This window comes from Fragaria vesca, linkage group LG3 (assembly GCF_000184155.1).
Source record: "Fragaria vesca subsp. vesca linkage group LG3, FraVesHawaii_1.0, whole genome shotgun sequence".
NCBI classification, from domain to species: Eukaryota; Viridiplantae; Streptophyta; class Magnoliopsida; order Rosales; family Rosaceae; genus Fragaria; species Fragaria vesca.
Genome location: NC_020493.1, coordinates 25,486,165 through 25,509,139, shown reverse-complemented (window position 1 = coordinate 25,509,139; position 22,975 = coordinate 25,486,165). Strand labels below are relative to the sequence as shown.

General features: G+C 38.3%; 6 protein-coding genes across 6 annotated transcripts in view; 2 read left to right on the top strand and 4 right to left on the bottom strand.

The window, feature by feature from the left end:
- LOC101314356 (calmodulin-binding transcription activator 5-like) overlaps positions 1–6,552 on the top strand; it is a 9,622-nt gene extending 3,070 nt beyond the window's left edge. Inside the window, exons 5-14 of the mRNA XM_004295055.1 lie at positions 948–1,036; positions 1,143–1,188; positions 1,643–1,781; positions 2,018–2,119; positions 2,230–2,288; positions 3,202–3,618; positions 4,066–4,760; positions 4,978–5,524; positions 5,776–6,084; positions 6,191–6,552. Coding sequence (XP_004295103.1) covers positions 948–1,036; positions 1,143–1,188; positions 1,643–1,781; positions 2,018–2,119; positions 2,230–2,288; positions 3,202–3,618; positions 4,066–4,760; positions 4,978–5,524; positions 5,776–6,084; positions 6,191–6,238 — 2,451 coding nt within the window. The 3' untranslated portion in view covers positions 6,239–6,552. The remainder of the gene's footprint in view (positions 1–947; positions 1,037–1,142; positions 1,189–1,642; positions 1,782–2,017; positions 2,120–2,229; positions 2,289–3,201; positions 3,619–4,065; positions 4,761–4,977; positions 5,525–5,775; positions 6,085–6,190) is intronic.
- Positions 6,553–6,677: 125 nt separating this feature from the next.
- LOC101314068 (GTP-binding protein SAR1A-like) lies at positions 6,678–7,492 on the bottom strand. Its single transcript, XM_004295054.1, has 3 exons — positions 7,364–7,492; positions 7,095–7,226; positions 6,678–6,998 (listed from the first exon to the last, which is right to left on the bottom strand). Exons 1-3 carry the CDS (start codon positions 7,490–7,492, stop codon positions 6,678–6,680), a joined length of 582 nt encoding a protein of 193 aa, XP_004295102.1.
- A 2,443-nt stretch (positions 7,493–9,935) lies between these two features.
- Positions 9,936–11,470, bottom strand: LOC101313781 (GTP-binding protein SAR1A-like). The gene is made up of 3 exons (XM_004295053.1): positions 11,263–11,470; positions 11,039–11,170; positions 9,936–10,587 (listed from the first exon to the last, which is right to left on the bottom strand). Exons 1-3 carry the CDS (start codon positions 11,389–11,391, stop codon positions 10,267–10,269), a joined length of 582 nt encoding a protein of 193 aa, XP_004295101.1. The 5' UTR covers positions 11,392–11,470; the 3' UTR covers positions 9,936–10,266.
- An 879-nt stretch (positions 11,471–12,349) lies between these two features.
- On the bottom strand, positions 12,350–15,382 carry LOC101313492 (GTP-binding protein SAR1A-like). The gene is made up of 3 exons (XM_004295052.1): positions 15,108–15,382; positions 14,896–15,027; positions 12,350–12,917 (listed from the first exon to the last, which is right to left on the bottom strand). Exons 1-3 carry the CDS (start codon positions 15,234–15,236, stop codon positions 12,597–12,599), a joined length of 582 nt encoding a protein of 193 aa, XP_004295100.1. The 5' UTR covers positions 15,237–15,382; the 3' UTR covers positions 12,350–12,596.
- Positions 15,383–16,617: 1,235 nt separating this feature from the next.
- On the top strand, positions 16,618–17,314 carry LOC101313197 (60S ribosomal protein L29-1-like). The gene is made up of 3 exons (XM_004295051.1): positions 16,618–16,666; positions 16,766–16,869; positions 16,971–17,314. The coding sequence occupies exons 2-3, from the start codon at positions 16,768–16,770 to the stop codon at positions 17,052–17,054; spliced, it is 186 nt and encodes a 61-aa protein (XP_004295099.1). The 5' UTR covers positions 16,618–16,666; positions 16,766–16,767; the 3' UTR covers positions 17,055–17,314.
- Positions 17,315–18,401: 1,087 nt separating this feature from the next.
- Positions 18,402–22,936, bottom strand: LOC101312911 (dihydrolipoyl dehydrogenase-like). The gene is made up of 15 exons (XM_004295050.1): positions 22,619–22,936; positions 21,850–21,996; positions 21,631–21,765; positions 21,343–21,451; positions 21,074–21,198; positions 20,505–20,630; positions 20,322–20,402; positions 20,070–20,132; positions 19,901–19,975; positions 19,717–19,795; positions 19,505–19,605; positions 19,218–19,331; positions 19,019–19,132; positions 18,814–18,885; positions 18,402–18,714 (listed from the first exon to the last, which is right to left on the bottom strand). Exons 1-15 carry the CDS (start codon positions 22,934–22,936, stop codon positions 18,673–18,675), a joined length of 1,701 nt encoding a protein of 566 aa, XP_004295098.1. The 3' UTR covers positions 18,402–18,672.
- Between the last annotated feature and the right edge of the window lie 39 nt (positions 22,937–22,975).

The window sequence follows — 22,975 nt, the reverse complement described above, 5'->3', positions numbered from 1 at the left end:
GGCTTAAAGTGCGGACGGCCGTCCGCACTCGGCTTAAAGTGCGGACGGCCGTCCGTTCTCCATCCTTCGGCGTTGGCGCGCCTCCACCCTAGAAGACTCCAACAGCGTCCCCGACCACTTCCCCTCCCCGGCGAGTCCGTTTTTTTCCAGTTTACGGCGAGATCGACTTTGTTTGAAGTTTTGGGTGATCTCGCCGGAAAACCGGAAAAGAATGGACTTGCCGGGGATGGAAAGTGGTCAGGGACGCTGCTGGAGTCTTCTGGGGTGGAGGCGTGCCGTCGCCGGCGCCAGAGGGTGGAGAACGGACGAACGTCCGCACTTTAAGCCGAGTGCGGACGTCCGCCTCATATCCTTCCTCTATATATATATATACAACATATCTTTTGCAATTAATATTGTTTACCTGCAGCTCTAGCCTTGTTTCTTAGGTCTGTCATTTTATGAGAACAATAAACTTGTTATGATTTTTCTATGCTAGAGTTATGGTTCATAGAATAGTAAAAGCTTATAACTTAATAAAACAGATGGCCCTGAATAATTCTGAATATCGCCATCAAAGTTTTCCAAATGGACTTGAGGCTTCAAAAATGCAAAAATTTTATTGATCAAAGCTTGGTTGAAAATTCTTTTGCACTATCCTTCATGTATCTGGAGTTCTGGACTAGTGGACTTTTAAGTTACTGTAACTATCTGTTTTATTAGTTAATCTGTTGCATTATCTTAATTGTTTCCCAAGTGGTTCTTTTGGCTGAGACGTTGAATGGCAAAAGTGATAAAGTGACACTGTAATAAAAAGGTGTTTGCTGCTGGTAGTTGTTTTCTTCATCCTAGAAGTAGTACCTAATGACAATCTATTAGAATCTCAAACCTAGTTGCTACCTTTCCATGGAATGATTATTGTTATATATAACTCCTACATATTTTTGCCTTTTCTTTTTATGGTTCAGGTTGGTAATGAAGAAAGGATACATGTATACTATGCCCATGGTGAGGATAGCCCAACCTTTGTCCGGAGGTGTTATTGGCTGCTTGATAAGTATGTAATAATTATACTCTTCATGGATTCATTATTATATTCTGTTCCTATCTCCCTCTCTCTCAGAGTATTCTGACCAACTGTTTTATTGTTAATCTTATTGCAGGAGTCTAGAACACATAGTCCTTGTTCATTACCGTGAAACACAGGAGGTAGAGTTGTTTTAGCTAGTCGACTGTTCTTTACTTTTTCTTATACTTAAATGATGGACAAAGCTTAAGAATTTGATCAGGGCATGAATTAAGTCTACTACTTTCTTATTTTTCAGCAATTCTGAGTTACCCTTGTTTTAAGGCAATTAACTTAACACATAAGCAGTTTATTCTAACTTTATAGACACTGTAAACTCTTGCTACAAAGTTTTATCCATAGCAGTAAGGAACTTTATGGACCGGTGCTTCTGACAAATTGCCTTGGGAGATGCCTCTCAGTTAATTTTTTATTCATTTAATTAATTTTTTTAATGATAAACATGTGAGAACATAGTGCATCTTTATGTGTAAGCGGTAGAACCTAGAAATCTCTAATCAAATGCTTTGTGCCATTCTTTTCAGTAATCATTTAATTTATTACCTTATGATGGTATGTTTTTAATTTATGATACAGGTGCAGGGTCCAGCAACTCCTGTGAATTCCAATTCAAATTCTAGTTCTGTCTCTGATCCATCTGCTCCTTGGCGTCTATCAGAAGAACTTGATTCTGGGGCTAAGAATTCATATTATGGTGGTGAAAATGAACTTTTAGGTGACTGTAGATGAATTTTCTGCAAGTTGACTTTTGTTTCAGAATTGTTCGTCTGTTTCATTTCAGCAAACCGTTATGGCATTTTGAGTAGCAAGTTAGACGAAATAAATTTACTTCTTCACCACTATTATAATTTGTTTTTCTAGCATAGTATAGATTGTTACATATTCTCCTATTTTTATTCTTGAAATGGGATACACCAAGGTCGTTACTCTTGATTCTTTGATAATTAACAGAGTCTGGTAGCGGTTCGACTGTCAATAATCATGAACAAAGGCTCCATGATATCAATACACTTGAATGGGATGAGCTTTTGGTCACTTATGATTCCAGAGGAGGTAAGTGACTAGCTACCAGTTATTGCTAGAAGTCTAGAACTAGAATGAGGAAAGTACTAACAACTATTCTCTCTTCTGTTTTTCTTTTGGTGGGGGTTCTGGGGTACCAGACAAAGTTTCAGGCTTTGACCAGCAGAATCAACTTGTGGGAAATGGCACCATAAGTGGTGTAAGTTCTAACATTCAATATCTAAATGGCGCCATAAGTAGTATAAGTTCTACCATTCAATATCTAAATGTTTTTTTTTCCTTATTCTTGTGTCTTTCATATGTAACTTCTGCTGCAAGTCCTTTACATAAAGAAGAGCCCTTTCCTCACAATGAGATACCAGTTATTACCTGCCATATGTATGCTATAAATCTTGTATTCTCCAACTTCTCTTGTCGAACAATTAAATCAGCTATATGTTTTTCCATGTTTCTGATAGTAAAGGTTTTCTACTTTGAGTGATGATTTTATTTTTTTGTAATCTAGATTATTATTAATATAGTAACATTTTTCAGATAGTCTCAATGAAGACTGATCAATCCCTAAAAGGGATGTGAAATCCAACATCCTAAATTGAAATCCACAACCTTTTTCCTTTTTGGTAACTTAAATTTTGTTTTTTAGTGGACTTAAACTTTGTCTTTTTGTGAATGTGTTAACCAAAAAAGGAAAAGGGGTGTGTGGATTTCAATTTGGGGTGTGGATTTCACATCCCTAAAATTATGGTTGGATGATTTAAAACCAACTCGCAATTGTAACAACAGAAGGACTCTCTAAGTTGTTACCATCTAAGATGAATTAATTATTACCATCTAAGTTGTAACGACAGAAGGACTCTCTCTATAATATATAAATTTAAGTCTACTTCCACACCCACACACAAAGGTGATCTTATAAGGGCTAATTTAAGGGCTTGCAATTAATCACCAGATCAGAGATGGTGGTTGAGATGTAACTTCTAAATTGAGATTTCATCTATTGCCTCCATATATAGGTTTTGATAGTATTGTGAATTGTGTTTGTATGTGCATAGGTTTTGATAGTCTTGTGAATTGTGATGTGATGCAACCACTTTAATGAACTGCATTTGCAGGGAACCAGTGGTTTAGCAGCTGAAGTTTCTTCTTTTGGCAATTTACTCAATTCAAGTGCGAGGACAGGAAGCATTCATTTTGATCTTCCAGACAGTAATTATGTTCAGACATTGGAGGGTGAGGTGAATTCAAATGCCCAGAGAAGGGATTCTGTTGTCAAGGGGCCCAGTAATTCCCCGAACATTTTGGGTAATGATGGACTGCGTAGTCAGGACAGTTTTGGGAGGTGGATAAACCAGATTATGACCGACCCTTCAGGTTCAGTGGATGACCCTGTGCTTGATTCCTCATTTATAGCTGCTCAGAGTTCATTTACTTCTCCAGCAATGGAACATATTCAATCTTCTGTTCCTGAGCAAATATTTATCATAACCGATGTTTCACCATCCTGGGCTTTCTCAAATGAGAAAACAAAGGTATCCCCTCTGTTTTATTTTCCATATTGCATAGTGGTCATTGTGCTATTGATGTACATTTTGTTTTATTTATTTATTATATAATAACAAATGAGTTCGACTGGCATAGTTTCATGGCTATTAATGAGTTTGAATACTGTAATCTCAGTAAACCCTAAGTGAGTTAGATAATAACTTATATTGAAGAAGGGAAATTTCATCGTATCATTGTAATTGTCAAATGTTATTTCAATGCAAGTGGTATAACAGAAATATAGAATACATAGCAGTGTCTCAAGCATAGAGGATTCGATACATCAAAACAGTGACATAAGAGAAATATTTAAACACCAAAGCAATTTAAAACAAATATTATGTAAATGCTTAACTTTGTATACCTTTTAGATAGTTGAGAAGTCAAATTGTATTCAGTATCAATCCCCTAGCCTCTAACTATTCTTTTTGCAGATTCTGATCACTGGCTTCTTTCATCAAGAGTTTTTAGATCTTGCAAAGTCCAATCTACTTTGTATCTGTGGCGATGTATGTATTCCTGCTGAAATTGTTCAGGTTGGGGTATATCGATGTTTCATACCACCGCATGTGGCCGGATTAGTGAACCTTTTCATTAGCCTTGATGGTCATAAGCCCATCAGCCAAGTACTAAATTTTGAATATCGATCTCCTGTAACGAGTAACTCGGTAGTTCCTTCAGAAGAGAATAAATGGGAAGAGTTTCAATTACAGATGCGGCTTGCTAATTTGCTTTTCTCATCATCTAAAAGCTTGAGCATTGTATCTAGTAAAGTATCACCATATACCCTCAAAGAAGCCAAGAAGTTTTCCCATAGAACTTCTCACATATCAAATAGCTGGCAATATTTGATCAAATCCATTGAAGACAACAATACTCCTTTACCAGTGGCAAAGGATAGTTTGTTTGAACTCATCTTGAAGAACAGACTAAAAGATTGGCTGTTGGAGAAAGTTCTAGACAGCTCTAAAACCAAAGAATATGATAGTCATGGTCAAGGAGTAATCCACTTATGTGCTATTCTAGATTATACATGGGCTGTTCGATTGTTTTCATGGTCTGGTTTGTCATTAGACTTTCGTGATAGACGTGGATGGACAGCCCTTCATTGGGCCGCATATCATGGAAGGTATGCTTTGTTCTTTGTTTCTTTTGTTGTTAATCAGGAACTGTCTTATCCAACTTTATTCCAGCAATACTTTGGTTTTCCTGAATTTGTGCATGTTGTTTGAAATGCATCCAATTGAAGATAATTTATGTGCAAATATCATGATTTTGCTTGCATTCTGTGATGAGATTTAGAGTATATCTTTTACGTCTGGTAATTCTAAAACACTCCTTTGCAGGGAGAAAATGGTTGCAGTTCTTTTATCTGCAGGGGCAAAGCCAAACTTGGTCACAGACCCTACTTCAGAAAACCCTGGTGGTTGCACTGTTGCTGATATTGCATCCATGAACGGTTATGATGGCTTAGCAGCTTATCTTTCAGAAAAGGCTTTGGTAGAACAATTTAAGGACATGAGTCTAGCTGGAAATGTTAGTGGCTCCCTTCAAACTAACACAAACTATTATGGGAACTCTGAGAATCTGAGTGAGGAGGACTTGTATCTGAAGGATACTTTAACAGCCTATCAGACAGCTGCTGATGCAGCAGCACGAATACAAGCTGCCATCAGGGAGAACACACTAAAATTAAAGACTAAAGCAGTTCAGTATTCCACTCCTGAGGATGAAGCACGCAGTATAATTGCAGCATTGAAGATTCAACATGCATTTCGCCACTATGATACACGAAAAAAGATGGCAGCTGCTGCCCGTATTCAATATAGGTTCCGTACGTGGAAGATGCGTCAAGAGTTCCTTAATATGCGCCGTCAAGCTGTCAAAATTCAAGTAAGCCCTCTTCCCTTACCTTCTTGCTGGTACAGTTGCAAGTTAACACGGCTAGTCTGAACAGAATATTTAATTGGTCAAACCGCAACCGTCATTGAGTATAGTAGGTTAGTAAGACATGGCTAGAGTATTGAAGTTGCAACTAAGTTTTCTGGCACAGGTGCATGATAATTTGTTGTTGACCTGTGAACGAAATATATATCGTTGCAGTCTAGGAAAAAGTTGTTGATGGCAAATTTCTTTTTGTGCAGGCTGCTTTTCGAGCCTTCCAAACGCGGAGGCAGTACCAAAAAATTCTATGGGGAGTTGGAGTGCTTGAAAAAGCTGTTCTGCGGTGGCGCTTAAAAAGAAAAGGGCTTCGGGGGCTTCAGGTTGATCCCATTGAATCTAATGGAGATGAGAAACAGGAAAGTGATACAGAAGAGGACTTCTACCGAAACAGCAGGAAACAAGCTGAAGAGCGTGTTGAGAGATCTGTTGTGCGGGTTCAGGCAATGTTCCGCTCCAAGAAAGCACAGCAAGAATATAGGAGGATGAAGTTGACTCATAATGAAGCAGAGGTGAGTGATCTAGTTGGAACTCTTTTACTACCCTAATAAAAGATATATGAAGTTGACTCTTAATGGAACAAAGATATATAACCAAACAAATTTACATCTTCTGCAGCTGGAATATGATGATTTTTTCGACCCTGACAATAGCATGCGTGGATAGTGAAAGAACTTTTGAAGGCAAACGATAACGTCTGTGGTGGATTTATGTACCGTGTAGCATGTACATCTTGTAAATGCGTAGGATGTTTAGCTTCGAGTATTTGTGCCCCTTTCAGACCGTCTGGTCATAGTTCATTACGGGGTCAGTACTTTTATACTGGGTCATGGTTTTCACTGTTCTTGTTAACGAGTACTGTTCTTGTTTTTAATACTATGGAGTCAGGTTCTTGTCTGCTTAGGGAGATCATGAAGAGAGAGATCAGTCAGACTAAATACTTCTTAGTTCTGTTTATAGATGACAATACATAGATATTGAACACATTTGAACTAACACGACTAATCTAGCTAGAACAGAATACTAGGTTTGAATATAAGATTATACTTTAGATGAGCACCTATGCAACTAGGTTGTATGCTTCCTATGCTTGCCGTTCCTTTGCCTACTCGATATACTGAGAAAGCCATTCGAATCCTTGGCCATAACCCATCTTGCGAGCAATGCTGCACATGAAAACCTCGATGGGGCGGACATTGGGATGGTTCATCTTGATCTTACCCTTACCGGTTGTGAAGTTGGTCAGGCCGAGGTAAAAACGCAGCTCCTCCTCTGAGACAGCATCAGGTATGTCGATCTTGTTTCCCAATATAAGAAACGGCACTGTTGCCAGAGACTCTTCAGAGAGAAGAGAGTCGAGCTCCCTTTTCGACTCTGCAAATCTTTCCCGGTCATAAGCATCAACTATGTAGACTACAGCATCCAGCTAAACAGAGAAAGGTGAAGTAAGCATTAGTATTTGTATCAACACTACTTCAAAGAATAGCATGCGACGATTAATGTTCCGAGTAAATTTACAAACCTTGGTATAGTAGTCCTTCCAGAGTCTACGAGCAGACTGATGCCCACCCAAATCAAAGGCAGTGAAGTTGACACTCCCTATTGAAAACTCATTCGAGGTTGGTTGCTGAGTGGGCACGCTTTGCTTCAAGGTCTGCAATTGAACAAGCCTAACTTCAGTACCCAACATAATCGATATGTAAATAGAGACAACAGATAGACAAAAACTCAAAAAGTGTTCTGAACAAAACTAGAGATGGATGAATAATGAAGATAGAGAGAAGTACGTACCCCGAATCTGAGCATGTAAAGCAAAGTAGTTTTTCCGGCATTATCAAGACCTAAGAGACAGATCCTAGCATCTTTATGCCATAGCCCCAAGGATGCAAGAATATCGTAGAACCAATCCACAAGAAACATTCTCTTTTCTTTTGGGAGGTATGGATCAACGAGCTTAAAGCCTGAGAGAGTATGCGCGAGGAGGATTGATCAGACAAGAATTGAAGTCTTCGAAACTCTGATATAAATTTGATAGAGTTTCCGAGTACAAGGAGAGTTTATACACAAAACCAATTGGAAGCTGATCCAATAGACTTGTTAGACTCGGATACTAAATACCTTGAGAAGCAAGGAACCCAAGTTGGATTTCAATTTTGAATGCTGTTATGTTTTCTAATAGATTTTTAAATACACCCCCCTAATATTTTATGTTTCACGTCAAATTCTATAGATATATTTAATGACCAAAACATCCATCAGTTATTAAGAAAAAAGAAAACTTCTTCTCTTAACCTAACTCTCTTCTCCACTATTCCTACGCATCAAAAGAAAAGAAAAAACAAATTCTTCTCCAAAATTCATTAACTGAATTTTGAATGTTGCCGTAATCACATGTACTGTTTAACAATTAACAGCGATTCATTTGGGTTGTATTTTTTTTTTGTATGCATGTTATTGACATGTTGTATTGAATAAGTAGCTTTATATGTTAATAGCTACTGTACTTCTACTAGTTTGTGAATTTTGATGACTTGTGTATGTTTGATATTATTTTTCAATTCAAGCCGATTGCTGTCATATTAGAGATTTAGAGTTCGGATATAGTAATACTTTTTTAATTATAAATTGGAGAATACCAAGAAAAAAAATCTTAAAAGAAAATAGAACATAATACGTAAAAGAGTTGTGAAATAGTAAAGATGTAATAATTATATAAATGACATATTATTTATTTGTTTTGAATACGTTAGACAATTTAGGATGTGTATTAAGTATAATATTGAAATAAAAAAACTAGATGAATGGTATATTAAGAAAGAAGTATGTATTAAGACATTACAGATGTGTATTTAAATTTACTCAAAGTGTTTTTTTCCTTTTTTCTTTATTGAAAAGAATGACTAATATTGCTGCCCTCATGCCATAATCAATAATCATTGATAAAAAAAGGCTAAACCCGGCATCACAATAACTCATGTATTCAAACAAGCGTCACTGCCCATAAAGCAAATAATGGATTATAAAGACTAATTTCAGTTTACCCCCATCAACTTTAGGTCGATCATCATATTAGTCCTTCATCTTTCAATTTCATAAAAAACATCCCTCAACTCCCAATTTTCATCAGCTGTATCCAAACCTCCGTTCTTCATCCAGTTCTTTCGTCAACTGATGACGTGGCATCAAGAAGAAAGTCAAATTCCGAAAAATATAACATTTCTGACCATTTTTCCCTCATATCGATACACATCTCCGTACTCATCACAACTCTCTAACCTTAGTGATTTTGGTGAGATTGAATACAATTTGTCTATTTTACCTTGTTTCTGTGGGCTCAACGACTTCAAATTTGGTTTTCTTCTTAATGCAAATCATTATATGCCAGGGGAATTAGATGAAAAACGGATGTTTGAACATAACTGATGAAAATTAAAAGTTGAGGGGTGTTTTTGATGAAATTGAAAGAAAATGGACTAACATGATGATCGACCTAAAGTTGATGGAGAGTAAACTGAAATTAGTCCTAATTTTCTACTATGAAGTTATCTCTCTCTATCTGTGACCAGAGTCCATTCAGTAACTAGTATATACTATCCCCAGCTGGTGATCAGTATCACTGATCAGTTAGCCTTTTGATCACTGTGTATCTGTGAAAGTCATTCAGTAACCAGTTTCAAACTAGTACTCATCCATGATCCACCTTCTGATCACTGTGTATTTGTGAAGGCCTTTGGTACGTAAGATATCTTCGATTAATTCTCAGCAGTTAACAGAGATAGACCCCTGAGGCCCTGTTTGATATCCCCTGACTAGTGACTCCTACTTCTCATTTGCATCGACATTGATAAATCAAGTCCTGCTTCTCGTTTCACCCAATAAAGTACAGACTAGTTTAGCTTTAACTCCAACCTATATACTTCTATCGTACATGTGTTGTAACTTGTAAGGTTGCCGTTCTGTGAAATATAAACTGATGTAGCATTTAGGAAAAAAAATTAGATGAATCACCTACGAGCCTACGAGATAAACAGTTATAGAAGATAAAGATAAAAGGTGCAGAGAAATAGGAAGGGAAACTGAAGGCATTATTTCTGCATAGTCAACTTTGCACAGTTAACTGAGAATGAATGACTGCTACTTGTCCTAATTGTAACACCTTGAGAGTTGAGGGTAATGAAGACATGGGGTTATACAAGGTTTAGTCTGCTGCATTTCTGCCCTGATGAGAATGTCTTGAGCATTCATGGATAGAATTTGGTATTACCATAAGTTCTATGCATAATGAAGGATTTTCAATTCAAGCTTACCAGATGTGGAAATGGATGACATGGGATTCAAGGTCAAGAGGGGCAATTGGAGAATTGTAAAACCAGAATGGTGGGCTTTCTCGAATAAACACTAACAACCAGGTAGGATACGTAGTATTCCTACTTTCCAATGCATAAGAAAACGAACCCACAAGGCAGAGTATACAATCTAATACTGCAAATTACATAAGAAAACTAACTTCTACTAGTACAACTAATGCAACCTGAAGCCAAAGAAAATTAAAAAGCAGACGTAGATTTGAAGAGCAAAAAGTTCGACAAGGTAACCTATCCACTTTAATGAGCCTATGCTTAGAAATAGAAAACACTGAATTACTGAAGATTATATCAGTGGTAGGAAAACTACCATCTCAATCATTCACGTGCCTACTTGATGTATTGAGAAACCCACTTGAATCCCTCGCCATAGCCCATCTTGCGGACAATGCTGCACATAAACACCTCCAGTGGGCGAACATTGGAATCTGCCAGATTGACCTTCCCCTTACCAGTTGTGAAGTTGGTCAGGCCCATATGATAACGCAGCTCATCCTCCGAAGCGGCATAGGGTATGTCAATCTTGTTCCCCAAAATAAGAAACGGGACAGTGGCCAGTGACTCATCAGAAAGAAGAGCGTCAAGCTCCTTCTTAGACTCTGCAAATCTCTCCTTGTCAAAAGCATCAACCAGGTAGACAACAGCATCTACCTACACAATCCGAAAATCACAGATATCTATCAGTGGACGCTCATTACATAAGACTAATAAAGCCCCATTTCAAGAAAATAAAATACATGCTAGCTTTGGATGCTCATTTAGCAATAACTATCAATTCGCATTATAATAGGCACATCAACCAAAACCTCGACTGCAACAATGCAACCTATAATTACAAACTCAAGCACTCGCAATGAAATTCATTACATGTCACACCCACGAAAACAGACTACGAAACCGTAGATGGGATTGTATATTCATTGAGTAGTTATCATCAAACGAAAACTAGAATCTTTGATTCTATATTCCTCTACTCTTCCGATCCATTACATCTACACAAACAGAAAGTCAATGAATTCTAGAATTCTCTCAACTTATTAAATTATCAGAAGCAACAAAATTGAAAGAAAAATAGACTAGTTTGTTATGAGTAAATTGAAACCTTGGCGTAGTAATCCTTCCAGACTCGGCGAGCGATCTGATGGCCACCCAAATCAAAAGCCTTGAACTTAATCTGGCCTATACTCAACTCCTCGGAGGTCGGGTACTGAGTCGGTTGGTGCTGAACTAGTCTCTGCAGAAATCAATCAAATCAAAACAAAACCCTAGCTTACAAAAACGAAGTCGTTTCGCTCTCAATTCAAAACCAAAGCAAACAAGGAGTACCTCATCTTTGAGCATGTGAAGCAAGGTGGTCTTGCCGGCGTTATCGAGCCCCAAGAACAAGATCTTAGCTTCCTTCTGCCACAGTCCTAGAGATGCCAGCACGCCGTAGAACCAATCCACCAGAAACATTCTTCTTCAATTTTCAAGGTTCAAGGAAAATGACGACGGAAATATTTGAAAGCTTTTCTTTTTCTGGGGATTTATATGCAGGAGAGCGGAGGGGGTGGGAGACTGGCTTGGTAGGTAGAGTGAGGGGTTTTGGGAGGAAGACTTGGCTGACGTGGAGCCGGTGGAGAGGGATGGGTGACTGGGAAATGCAGGTTTCGATCCTACGTGGAGGGATTTTAGTGGCTGGTACGCGTCATTAGCTTTTTCTGTTTTGTATGTGCTGCTTTGCGTTGCTAGTCATCTAAATTGAGGTGCTAGTGAGAAATAGACTTCAAGCAAAGCATTTAATTTACTATCTTGTGAATGACATGCCTATATTTCTTAGTTTCAATAGTCCTTACAAGAGGTTGTTTCTGTCTACTGCTATCTTAAGAAAAAAAAAATAATAATAATAATAAATTCTTAAACAACCCTAAGAAATAATCTCTCTCACGTCCGTGAGTATAGAAGATCTCTAACATCAAACAATTTCATCGAATTGACTATGATTGTATGTGCGATAGCATCTACTATACCAGGAATATCAATGAACATGATTTTTGACCCCTCTTACCAACTGGAATCAAAAAATTAGTAAATATGTTCCACCCAAAATGAGAATGGGATAGAGAGTTATGCACTTATAATCTATAATCCGATGATCAAGTAGATCTCATGATCAGAAGTTTGTTCCATATCGGACCAATACAGAATAGAGTTATATACTTTTGAGTGCCACTTTTTAATGGGGTAGGTAACCAGTTGCTTGAATGTGTTTGCCGTTTAGTTAAAGATGTTTCGCCTTGTTGATGGATATATGCATAGACATGTCATAAGTTATGCACGCCAGTAGATAGAAAACAATCTAATCCGTCATGAGAAGGGAAAATTGTGTCTAAATAAGAATTGCCGTATAGGGAGAACACGAATATATTCGAAATCTAAAGCAATCATTGAAAAGAGTGAATTTATCTAAAAAAATAAGCACACTCCACTGTGTTCTACAAAAACAAATTTCTGAGATGAACATTGCAAAACATACTATGATGGTTACCAATCCTTCAATTGTGATCAAAATCAAACAACAAATTCATCTTCCATTATAATTGTGGTCAGGCACTACAAATTGGCAGGGAAAATTCCACAAATACTGAACCAAAATGTTATCTCCCTACTTACTATACTCTCTATTTGATGTATTGGGAGACCCATTTGAAGCCATCTCCATACCCCATCTTGCGGACAATACTGCACATGAAGACCTCAAGGGGCCGAACACTAGAATCGGCTAGATTCACTTTTCCCTTGCCAGTAGTGAAATTGGTCAGTCCCAAATGATAGCGCAGCTCATCTTCTGAAGCAGCATAGGGGATGTCAATCTTGTTGCCCAGCACAAGAAATGGAACAGTTGCCAGGCTTTCATCTGAAAGAAGTGCATCCAACTCCTTCTTTGACTCTGCAAACCGATCTTTATCATATGCATCAACCAAGTAAACTACTGCATCCACCTGCTCACAAAAGCAACCAGTAAATATGCAGCATTTATTTCCTTTGGCAAGATGCAACTCAGAAATCTAAATTTTAACAAGAGCTGACGTTAACAATATGGACCACAGAGGCCACAGGACAAACAAGATAAAAGAGCTTAACGCAACCATATGACTTCATATCAAGTAGATATCTACAATTTACTATGTAATCAGGTGAAGCAATCAGTATAGACTCCACCTTGAGTAGAGATGGAAACTAAACGAAGAGGCAAGTTGGTAGTCACTGAGCACTTGTTTCGTATGAATTCTCAGCATTTACCTCTTAAGGTCATCTTCTCTTTTGCAATTGTCTCTATGATCGACTACTCCACAAGGGCAGTAGGTCCATAAACAAAATAAAATAAAAACATAAAATAAAGACCACCAAAAGAAAAACGAAGAAAAAAAACAAAGAAAAACTAAAACATGGATCAAGGTACCAGATACGTTGATGCTGTGATCTTTTTGATTATTCAATTTATATTTTTTTCTGAACTGATCTCTTGCATTATTCTATGTGCACAGAATAGGTCTCAAACTCATGACACCGACTCTTTTCTTGTGTAAGGGAAAGGCAGGAAGAAACAAAAGAAAGAATAGGAATCAAATGTGCTTTGGTATTCAAATTGAACCAAACTGTTGAAAATTGTCTCGGAATAAATTTTCAATTTTCTTTGCACTCAGATCTGTAACGAGAGATTCTCAAAAAATTAAGAAAAAAAGATATGTAACGAGAGAAGAGGCAGGCCATCAACTCTTGCCCCAAACCCAATTCATGAATCCTTATGGCTTTCTATAGATTAGCACCTCATGAATATAAAGACACTCGAATAACAACCACAGGAAAACCAATTATGGTGCTCCCAACAAAACCAAATGTCTGCTTCCCATATCAGAGAAATGGGAGGAAATCTTATCTGGGATGATCACGTTAACATACAGCACGACTAAACTTAGTGAACACCAACCAAAGTTGAGGTAGAAATGTATGCATATAAGGAACCAAAGGTCAAATGCTCAACTCCGTATCAACAGAGGATATTGTTCAAACATGGAATAGTTAGTCCTCACCAGAGTACCAGACCACAGCTCTTAATTAGCTCAAACATAAACATAGAGATAAAGAAAGTTTGAATGGCCATTTACTAGGTAGGAGTCCATCCAGACTTTACATACTGTTGAGGTTCTTTTTGATAAGAATAAGTGACACGCCAGGGGAAAATGTAAAACTGTGATTCACATATCAGAGTTGGCTATCAATAAACTAAAATCATGAAGCTCAGAGCAACCAATGTGCAGATCATACTTGATTGTAATCCATAAAACTGAGACACCTAGTATAACAAATCCATGACTGATCGAGAGTCCCAAAAAAAGAAGAATTGGAAAAATGCCTTCGCATAGTAAACCAGAAACGCTAATTAGTGACTCCGAGCATTCATGCATGCTTTGGCTTTCCTTTCCTATCTACTAAAGTCCAAACCATTTAGAGCTAAAGGTAAAAAAAATTTGTTGGGTAAAAAAAATTTGCAAAAAAATTTAAGAAATAGAACCAAAGGTCAATATACAGAAGAAATTCATTCAGAGATCCATTACAAATTTTATAAACTCAAGTAAAGCAAGAAATCAAAGAGCTCGCGCCACTCAAGTAAAACAAAAAATCACGATTCATATAATAGAAACACTCGGTTTCCATTTTCATAGATAAAGTTCTCTTTTTTCAGCTTCAAAGTCCAATCCATCAAATACTAAAACAACCGGTTCAACAAATCCAACACAAATACATCAACAAAATCAGCATGGATAATAACAGCACTCTAAGTAAAAAAAATAAAAAATAAAAAGGAGCTCACAATTCACATATCAGAGTCTATGCATAAACTCATAGCAATTAATATGCAGATCACAACTCAACTCAAAAATGATAATCCATCCGAAATCGAAAACAAAAGAAGACCTTAGCATAGTAATCCTTCCAGACTCTGCGAGCGATCTGGTGACCTCCCAAATCGAAGGCCTTGAACTTAATCTTGCCAATGCTCAATTCCTCCGACGTCGGATGCTGCGTCGGCTGGTGCTGCACTAGTCTCTGCAACCGAAACAACACGGAATCAGATCAAAAGCATTACCGAATCAAACACAGAAAGTAAAAGGAAAGAGAAAGCAGACCTCGTCCTTCAACATGTGGAGGAGGGTGGTCTTGCCGGCATTATCGAGGCCGAGGAAGAGAATCTTGGCCTCCTTCTGCCATAGGCCTAGAGATGCGAGCACGCCGTAGAACCAGTCGAACAAGAACATCTTCGAGACCAGATCGGAGACGATGACTTACCGCTGCGATCGAATCGAGGGGTTTTATTTTTTTGTTGTTTTTTTGGTGTGACAGTGTGGAGAGATAGAGGAAGACAAAGAAATGTGATCGATTTGTCAATCTGGTTGTGCCATTCACCTATATAATAATTATAACACATTTTTATTTCTCTTCTGTAAATGCAATGCCTGCCTGTCGTTTTTGACATTTTGACCCGTTTTGCTCTAAAGGCTAAAACGGAAATTTGCTCCGGTCATTTCAGATTGTTGGACCATGGTTAAGCACTTAAGTGCATTGTGTATGTCAAATATTTATTTGCCTTATATCGGATAATACTAGTAAATAAATTGATGATACGGATGTATCATGTTGGGCTGATATGTTGGTATGATTTTTTTTTCTTTTCGGATAAAAAATGTGGCCGGGTGCGCTACCGTTCTAGGACCAGGAGCACTTTAGGTGTTGCCCCTCTCTAAGAGATGTTTTTCACAAGTTTAGGTTCGAACGTATGACCTCCTATTAGCGTCATGTTCCACTTGCAACATATTTTGTTTCTGCTAGACCAACCTTATTGGGATATGTTTGTATAATTTTTGCTTTATCACATTTTTTAATTTTTTCACTATTATTTTCGTTATGGTCTTTTATCTCTTTGATATACTTTAAGTCAAACTAAAGTTTTTTAGGTTATGAGAAGTTGGTTATGTCAGACTAAAAGTTGGTTTTGTGTATTTGTCTATTGGAATTAAAATTGACTAAAGTGAAATGCATGTAAGTGATACAAATTCATTAGCTTCTCTGTCTCTTGTTGTTTCACCGTTCATAATTAAAATATGAGCGTGTATGACGACCTTCATTTTCAAAGCTGAAATCTGCTTTTTGAGGGAAAATGTATATATATTCAACGACCATACAACTAAACATGTGCAAACACTTGAGCAAATCAATTTAGTGCTTATGCCAACATTGACATATCGAGCTAAGCACTCAAGCTAGTACCTATCATTCTAGAATCAGAGCTCACTTATTCAACAAGAAATTAAAAACTACATGAAGGTACAACAAGTCAAGCCTAACCACATGAACAAGACCCACACCCTAAAAACGCAATTTATGTTCGGATTAATCGGGTGAGATTCAAGTCGGCTCATTTGTGCCAAAATCTCATTTTTCAGAAATCAATTGTTTTAGAAATAAGAAAGAAAAAAAAAGGATTAGAAAGAGAACCTCATCCCAACTGGACCACCCATTGAACCCGACGCATCCCAGCCCAATCTGTCAAAGTCGGTATAAGGGTACTTTCGACATTACGTATTGGTAGCTAGGGTTAGACTCAAATATAAAGCATCGCCTTCTCGTTTTGCTCCGCCAAAAGAGAAGAAGAACCCTAAGGCGCAGATCGAAGCTCACTCTCTTTTCGGTTCGTTCCGCCTCCTTCTCTCTATCTAATCTCTAATACTACTGATTCCAATTCTCTCTTCCATTTCTGGTTCTAATTGTTTAATCTTTTGAATCGCAGACATGGCCAAGTCAAAGAATCACACAGCTCACAACCAGTCCCGCAAGGCCCACAGGAATGGCATCAAGAAGCCCCAGAGGCACCGCCACACTTCCACCAAGGGGGTAAGCTTCTCTTTCTTCTCTTCCTCGTTCTTCAATTTTGTTTATTTTTTTTTGTAATTTTATTTTATTTTTGGATTAATTCATTGATTTCTGGGTTTCAGATGGATCCCAAGTTTCTGAGGAACCAGAGGTATGCCAGGAAGCACAACAACGCCCCCAAGACCGAAGAGTCGGCCGAGGAGTAGAGATGGACCTGCCTAAGTAATGATGAAGCTCTTCGGGTTTTATTCTTCTCAGTAGGGTTTAATTTTTGTTTTCATGATTTCGGAAACGGTTGATGGTAGTTTGATGCTACTGTACTGGGATTTATGGATTTTATGTAGGAGCTGAACTCCTTTTTAATGCTCGTTATCCTAAAGATGTTGAAGCTCTTTGGTTAATTCTTTTGCTCTTGATGGTTGGTGTTTTTATTGATTGCAATTGAGTTATTTTGAATTGTAGTAGCAGATGCTTATGTGTTGTTTCCATTTGATTGTCTAATGCTTGGATAGGAATGTGATTGGCCTTCGTTGTCTATTGTTCAGCTAGGTTATTCGATGCTATCTGAGTTTAGCTGTAGTGCGTTTGGGGTTTTTGTTATGGTGTTGGCGCTCAGGGCTTGTCATGTTAGCCCTGAAAGCCAATTGATCAGTTATCAATTAGTTTGCCTGTCCAATATCGTTGGATTACTTTGTAATTTTGTTATGCTCTCTAGGTTATTCGATGTTAAATGAGGGTTCAGTTGTAGTGCATCAGGGATTTAGCGAATTTATGATAGTTTGCAGCTGAAATCCTTACCAAGTGTAGTCCCCAGTAGATGTCTGAGTTGTAGGAAGATGGAGACAGTTCATTGAAATTTTATTTTATGGGTTTAGTGTTGAGAATAGATGTGGTACCTCATTCTAGTCCAAATGAGTCGCCTTTTAGATTTTAAGTCTGGATCAAGCTAGGGGGTGTGTGTGGTGCTGTCTTTGAACTGCTCTGTTTGGATGCTATCCATCAGAATTTTCTTATTGTGATAGGATAAATCCTTTCATCCTTTGGAGATCATTTGGAAGGGGAATGATGTTATCTTGCAAGTATATTGCTCTTAAGCCTAGTAGGTTAAATCAGATGCTCAATTATAGGGTTTTAGAAGCATCATTGTAATGGATTGTGACTACCCCCAATGATATTTGCCGACTTTTTTGTTTTAATGACTTGATGTTGAATGAATCGAAGATGGTGTTTCATGTAATCTCCACCAAACCCAGTTATCTGTCTGGTGTTTAATCCATAGTTTGATATCGCTCTTCCCAAAGACGTTTTCTGCTACCACCAGCCTGTAAGGTGGAGATTACACCCAGCACATTTCTAATCATTTATGTACAACGGCTAGCTGTGCCTTGGTTTTCCATTGTGAAGTCACTGAAGTGTATAGCGCCATAGCGTGACTTACAAGAGTCATTGTTCCTGTGAGCTTAATTTCCCAGCTAGTTTGAGCTATAATTCGTTTAATTCTAGAGGGTTTTATGTTGTCAAAGAGAAAAAACTCAAAATGCAGATCAGGAATTGCAAAAACCGGTCAGAATAGCCTGCACTATCATACTCTTTTATGAATAATCGTTGTCTAAACTACAGAAACAAAGCTTCCATATGGAAACAGTTATGAGTACAAGTATTCCTTCAAGGAATTAACAAAACTAAGAAACCAATTCGTCTTATGTTCCATCCGGTCACCTCTTTTCCCTGGGTGTTCTCTTCTGTCCTTTGATGTAATTTCACTGGTTGACACTCCCTATTACAAGCAAATATCTTCAAAATTTATACCGAGTATTGAGAACCTTAGACTGCAACTGCTTGAGGGCTAGAAACATGCTCTTTAACCTGCCCCAAGAATTAAAAGATATGTGGGTAAACACATACCGAGAAAAGAACTAGTGCAGATATGCAGCATGATGTAAGAAGTGAATGTCAGCAACTCACCGTCGCTGACTTGTAAAGTTCATCTAGCACTTCAGACAAGGTAGGATGTGCATGGACAGCCAGTTTGAGATCCTGCAAAATCAAAAAGACAGTAGGCAAAATATATAAATTCAACTACTTAGCTGCTTCAGGAACATTATTCCAAAGAAAACTCTACAAATGAAGGTACGTGAATTAACACAGCAGCTTGAGGACAGTTGATTACTTGAATACGTGTTCCCAATGCTATGGCATTGGATGCCTCATGAATGAGGTCTGCCGCATGCAATCCAAAGATGTGAACGCCAAGGATCTCTCCGTTATCTGGTCGGTATATCAACTGCACGAAATAAAGCAGTACCGAGATTGTCAATTTTTTACAATAGATTACAAACAAAAAGACTCCGTACTAGACAGAAAATCACCTTTGCAAGTCCCTCTCCTTCATTTTCTGCAAGGGCCTTTGTGTTGGCCTTGAAACTTGTCTTGGCAACACTTACTTCAAATCCCTCCTTCTCAGCTAACTCTCTTGCTTGGGGCTACAAATTGTTACGTTCAGTTAATACTATCAGAGTTTATAGAAGCCTAATACATCTCTCATTTCAAAACTAATTCTCGAGAAGTAAAATGGAGAGTAAATCCAGGTACTATATCAAAAACTAGCAACAAACATAAACTTTCGATAGATGTTTTACAATGCATATGGCAATACCTCTGTCAATCCAACCATACTGATTTCAGGATGAGTGAAGCAAGCTGCAGGGATGCTCAAATGGTTGAGCACGTGATCTCTTCCTGTGACTTGTTCAACCACTGAAGGAAGATTTACAAAGAGGATCAATTTGAGTTTGAGAGAGATAGAGAGAGAGAGAGAGATTCAACTGCAAACTGCAGGGAAAACACAGTTGGCTACACTATACCAACCTGAAATGCCTTGTGCACTTGCTGCATGAGCAAGCATCATCTTGCCGTTGGCATCACCAATGCAAAACAGGTTAGGAACCTGATATCCAAAATACAAATTAGGAACAGTTGATAGGGTATGCACTCAATAGGAAACCCACAACATTAGGCCAAGAAAAAAAGAAAAAGGAAACCCGCAACCTACCAATTTGCCATTTGCATCTATTACCCTCATCCGCTCATCAACAGGGATAAAACCACGTTGTGTTGCAACATCAATCTGCAAACAGCAATTTTAAAAATTATTGCTGCAATTTTTCTTGAAAAGAAAAAAAAACTTAAAACCACAAAAGTAGCAAGTGAAGATGTCATACATTCTCCAATCCAAGACCATGTGTGAATGGGGCTCTTCCAGTGGCAATTAATGCTGCATCTACCTGTGAGAGAGATAAAGTCAGGGCCCATAATAAATGTCAACAAGATCAAATAGCAAAACACTCAGGTTTCAACTTGGAAGTCTTAACATAAACATTCTGTAAAAGTAGGTTACGGGGAGACTAGTTCAGATGGAAATACATTCACGATGAAGGTATATATCACATCAGTTTAAACACACTCTTAGTTACCTCTAGAGTATCTCTTGGTTCCTTGGTCTTTGCATCAATTAGTTCAATGATGACTGGTTTACCATCCTTGGCTGGGGTGATCTATAACAAAACAAAGAAGACATGACAATTTGATACGACAACCACGAACAAAATATACAGATGAAAAAAAAGAAAAAAAGAAAAAAAAAAAAACTAGGTTACCTTGCTGGCAAATACTCCAGTTTGATAGTCAATCCTTCGTGGATTAATTAGAACCCTCTGGGCTAACTTCCCAATCTCGGGATCAAAACCAGGCATAAGCTGATCCAAAGCTTCAATAAAAGTAACCTGCAGAATAGCAGTAGCTTAGCCAATTAGAATGCCTTGTGAGATAATAACTGTCAAATCATACAAAACCATATCTAGGAAATTTAAATAAGGCATGTCAGACAGAAGAAAATCCATAAAATTGAAACACGTAAAATTCAACTGGAAGACTCAGAGAAGAGACAGATTGACCCGGTCAAGGTCTGAATTTGCTGTAAGGCCTACATCAACTGTGACTCTTTCTCTCAACTGGATAGTGTGCCTTTCCTTGGAGAGCAGTGGTAAAAATATAGATGACCGAAAAGAAGATGTAGTACATTTATCAAGGTTTTATTGTTATAAGGCTTTAAGTCACCATTAACAACAACTTGTTTCCATCAAATGGAAGATGTACTTTTTGCACAGACTAAGTAAAACTTCACAATATGAAAATGAAAAATAAATAAATAAATAAAAAAAACTACCTCACTTCCAAGTGCCGTATACACATCACTGAACTCAAGACCAATGTAACCACTTCCAACAATAGCAATCCAATCAGGAACAGACTCCAATTTGAGTGCATGGTCGCTCGTAATTACAGTCTTCCCTGCATGTGCATTACACATTCACTATGTATTACTTAAACATAGTAACCAAGGGTCACAAATGAATCAATATACAAGCCTTCTAAAAGGAAACAGGCTTTAATCAACCTCGTATAACATGGAAGGGGGAAGATGTATATTCTTACCATCGACTTCAATGCCCTTAGGAACGAAAGGAACAGAACCAGTAGCAATGATTATATTTTTTGCAGTAACTACTTTGTCAGATGCTCCAACCTTCACCTTTTGGGGGCCCTGATGATTTTAGTAAATGTTAGAATAACTATCAGGAATCCAGCTTTTACAATAGCACAGATCAAACTAATCTTAACCATGTTCTAACAATCTCGGCATTGGATAAAAACTAGATTTATTGTTCAACTGAGGACCATAACTCTCGTTCAAGTTGCCACAAAATCATATGTATGACTTACCAGGATTGTACCGAAACCTGTCAGTATATCCACTCCAAGCGACTTCATTGAGTTGGTCAAACTAGACCGGATTTTTGATGCAAGATTATTTGCATGATCAGCCACTCCCTGTCTGTCATAACCAGCTGCTGAAACCTGTTGCAAGGCAAAACAAATGGTAAGACACATAGGCTGTCACAAGTCACAGCAATACATTAATACATGCATTTTGTGTTTTACCTGCAAACCCAAAGCCTTGAGGTGATGTTCGTTTTGAAGCTCTCGCATCCGACCACTCACTGCTAGAAGAGCTTTAGATGGAACACATCCTCTGTTAACACATGTTCCACCCACCACATCTCCCTCTACGATGGCGGTTTTCAGACCCTGCAATTGTTTCATTGAGAATCATATTTAGCAAAAAAAGATCATCAAGATACTAACTGGCACTAACCAAAGTAAGAGCAGGCAGATCATAGATTTTCATATTTCCTACAGTATGATGTTATTGTAAGTGTGCAGTCAACCAATATAGATTGTGCAGTATCTGACTACGAAGGTTTGGTAGCTAATTTGTACATGGGTATTGTGAGTGCGTTTGTTCAAACAAAAACCTCACAGTAGCAGCATAAGCCTGAAATAAATCAATTTCTCCTACCTAATACAATCCAGTAGGTTCAGATTTAGGCTAGAAAAGCAAGCTAAATCTTAACCTCAGAGCCGCAATTTCTTAGCAATTCTAAAGCACCAAGCTACAAATGTTTAGCATCAAATGCAATTCTTGCATGCACATTGTGAGTGTATTTGATCGAAAACAAAGCTCACAGAAGCAGAAGCAGAAAGAAATTAAGCAAACTCACACACGATCCAAGCTACTACGATCATTTTTAAGCTAACAAAAGCGACTAATCAGTAACAACTGAGCTGAATCCCAAGCTCATAGCCACAATTTCACAGCTTAATCCAAACAAGTGCAAGTGTCAGTCAGTGTCAGTGTGAGCATCCGTACCTTCTCGACGGCGTGAAGAGCAGCGCCGTGACCGCCGACGCCGGCACCGATGATGAGCAAGTCATAATCAAACGACTTGGGAGCGCTTCCATTGTCAGACAAAGCCGCCGAGACTTTCCTCGACCGCGACGCCGGGGCGAGCCGGACGCGCTGCGAGTCTGACCGGCTGAGCGACGAGAATCCGAAAACCTCTCGCCGGAGGCCGCAGAAGCGGAGGTTGATCGGCCTGGAGGGAGCGAGAGGCAGCGTGGACTGGACGGCGTAGTTTGATCTGGGAAGAGTGGGGGAGAGAGTAGGGAGAGAAAGCGAGGCCTGCATTTTCAGAGAGAGAGAGAGAGAGAGAGAGAGAGAGAGGAG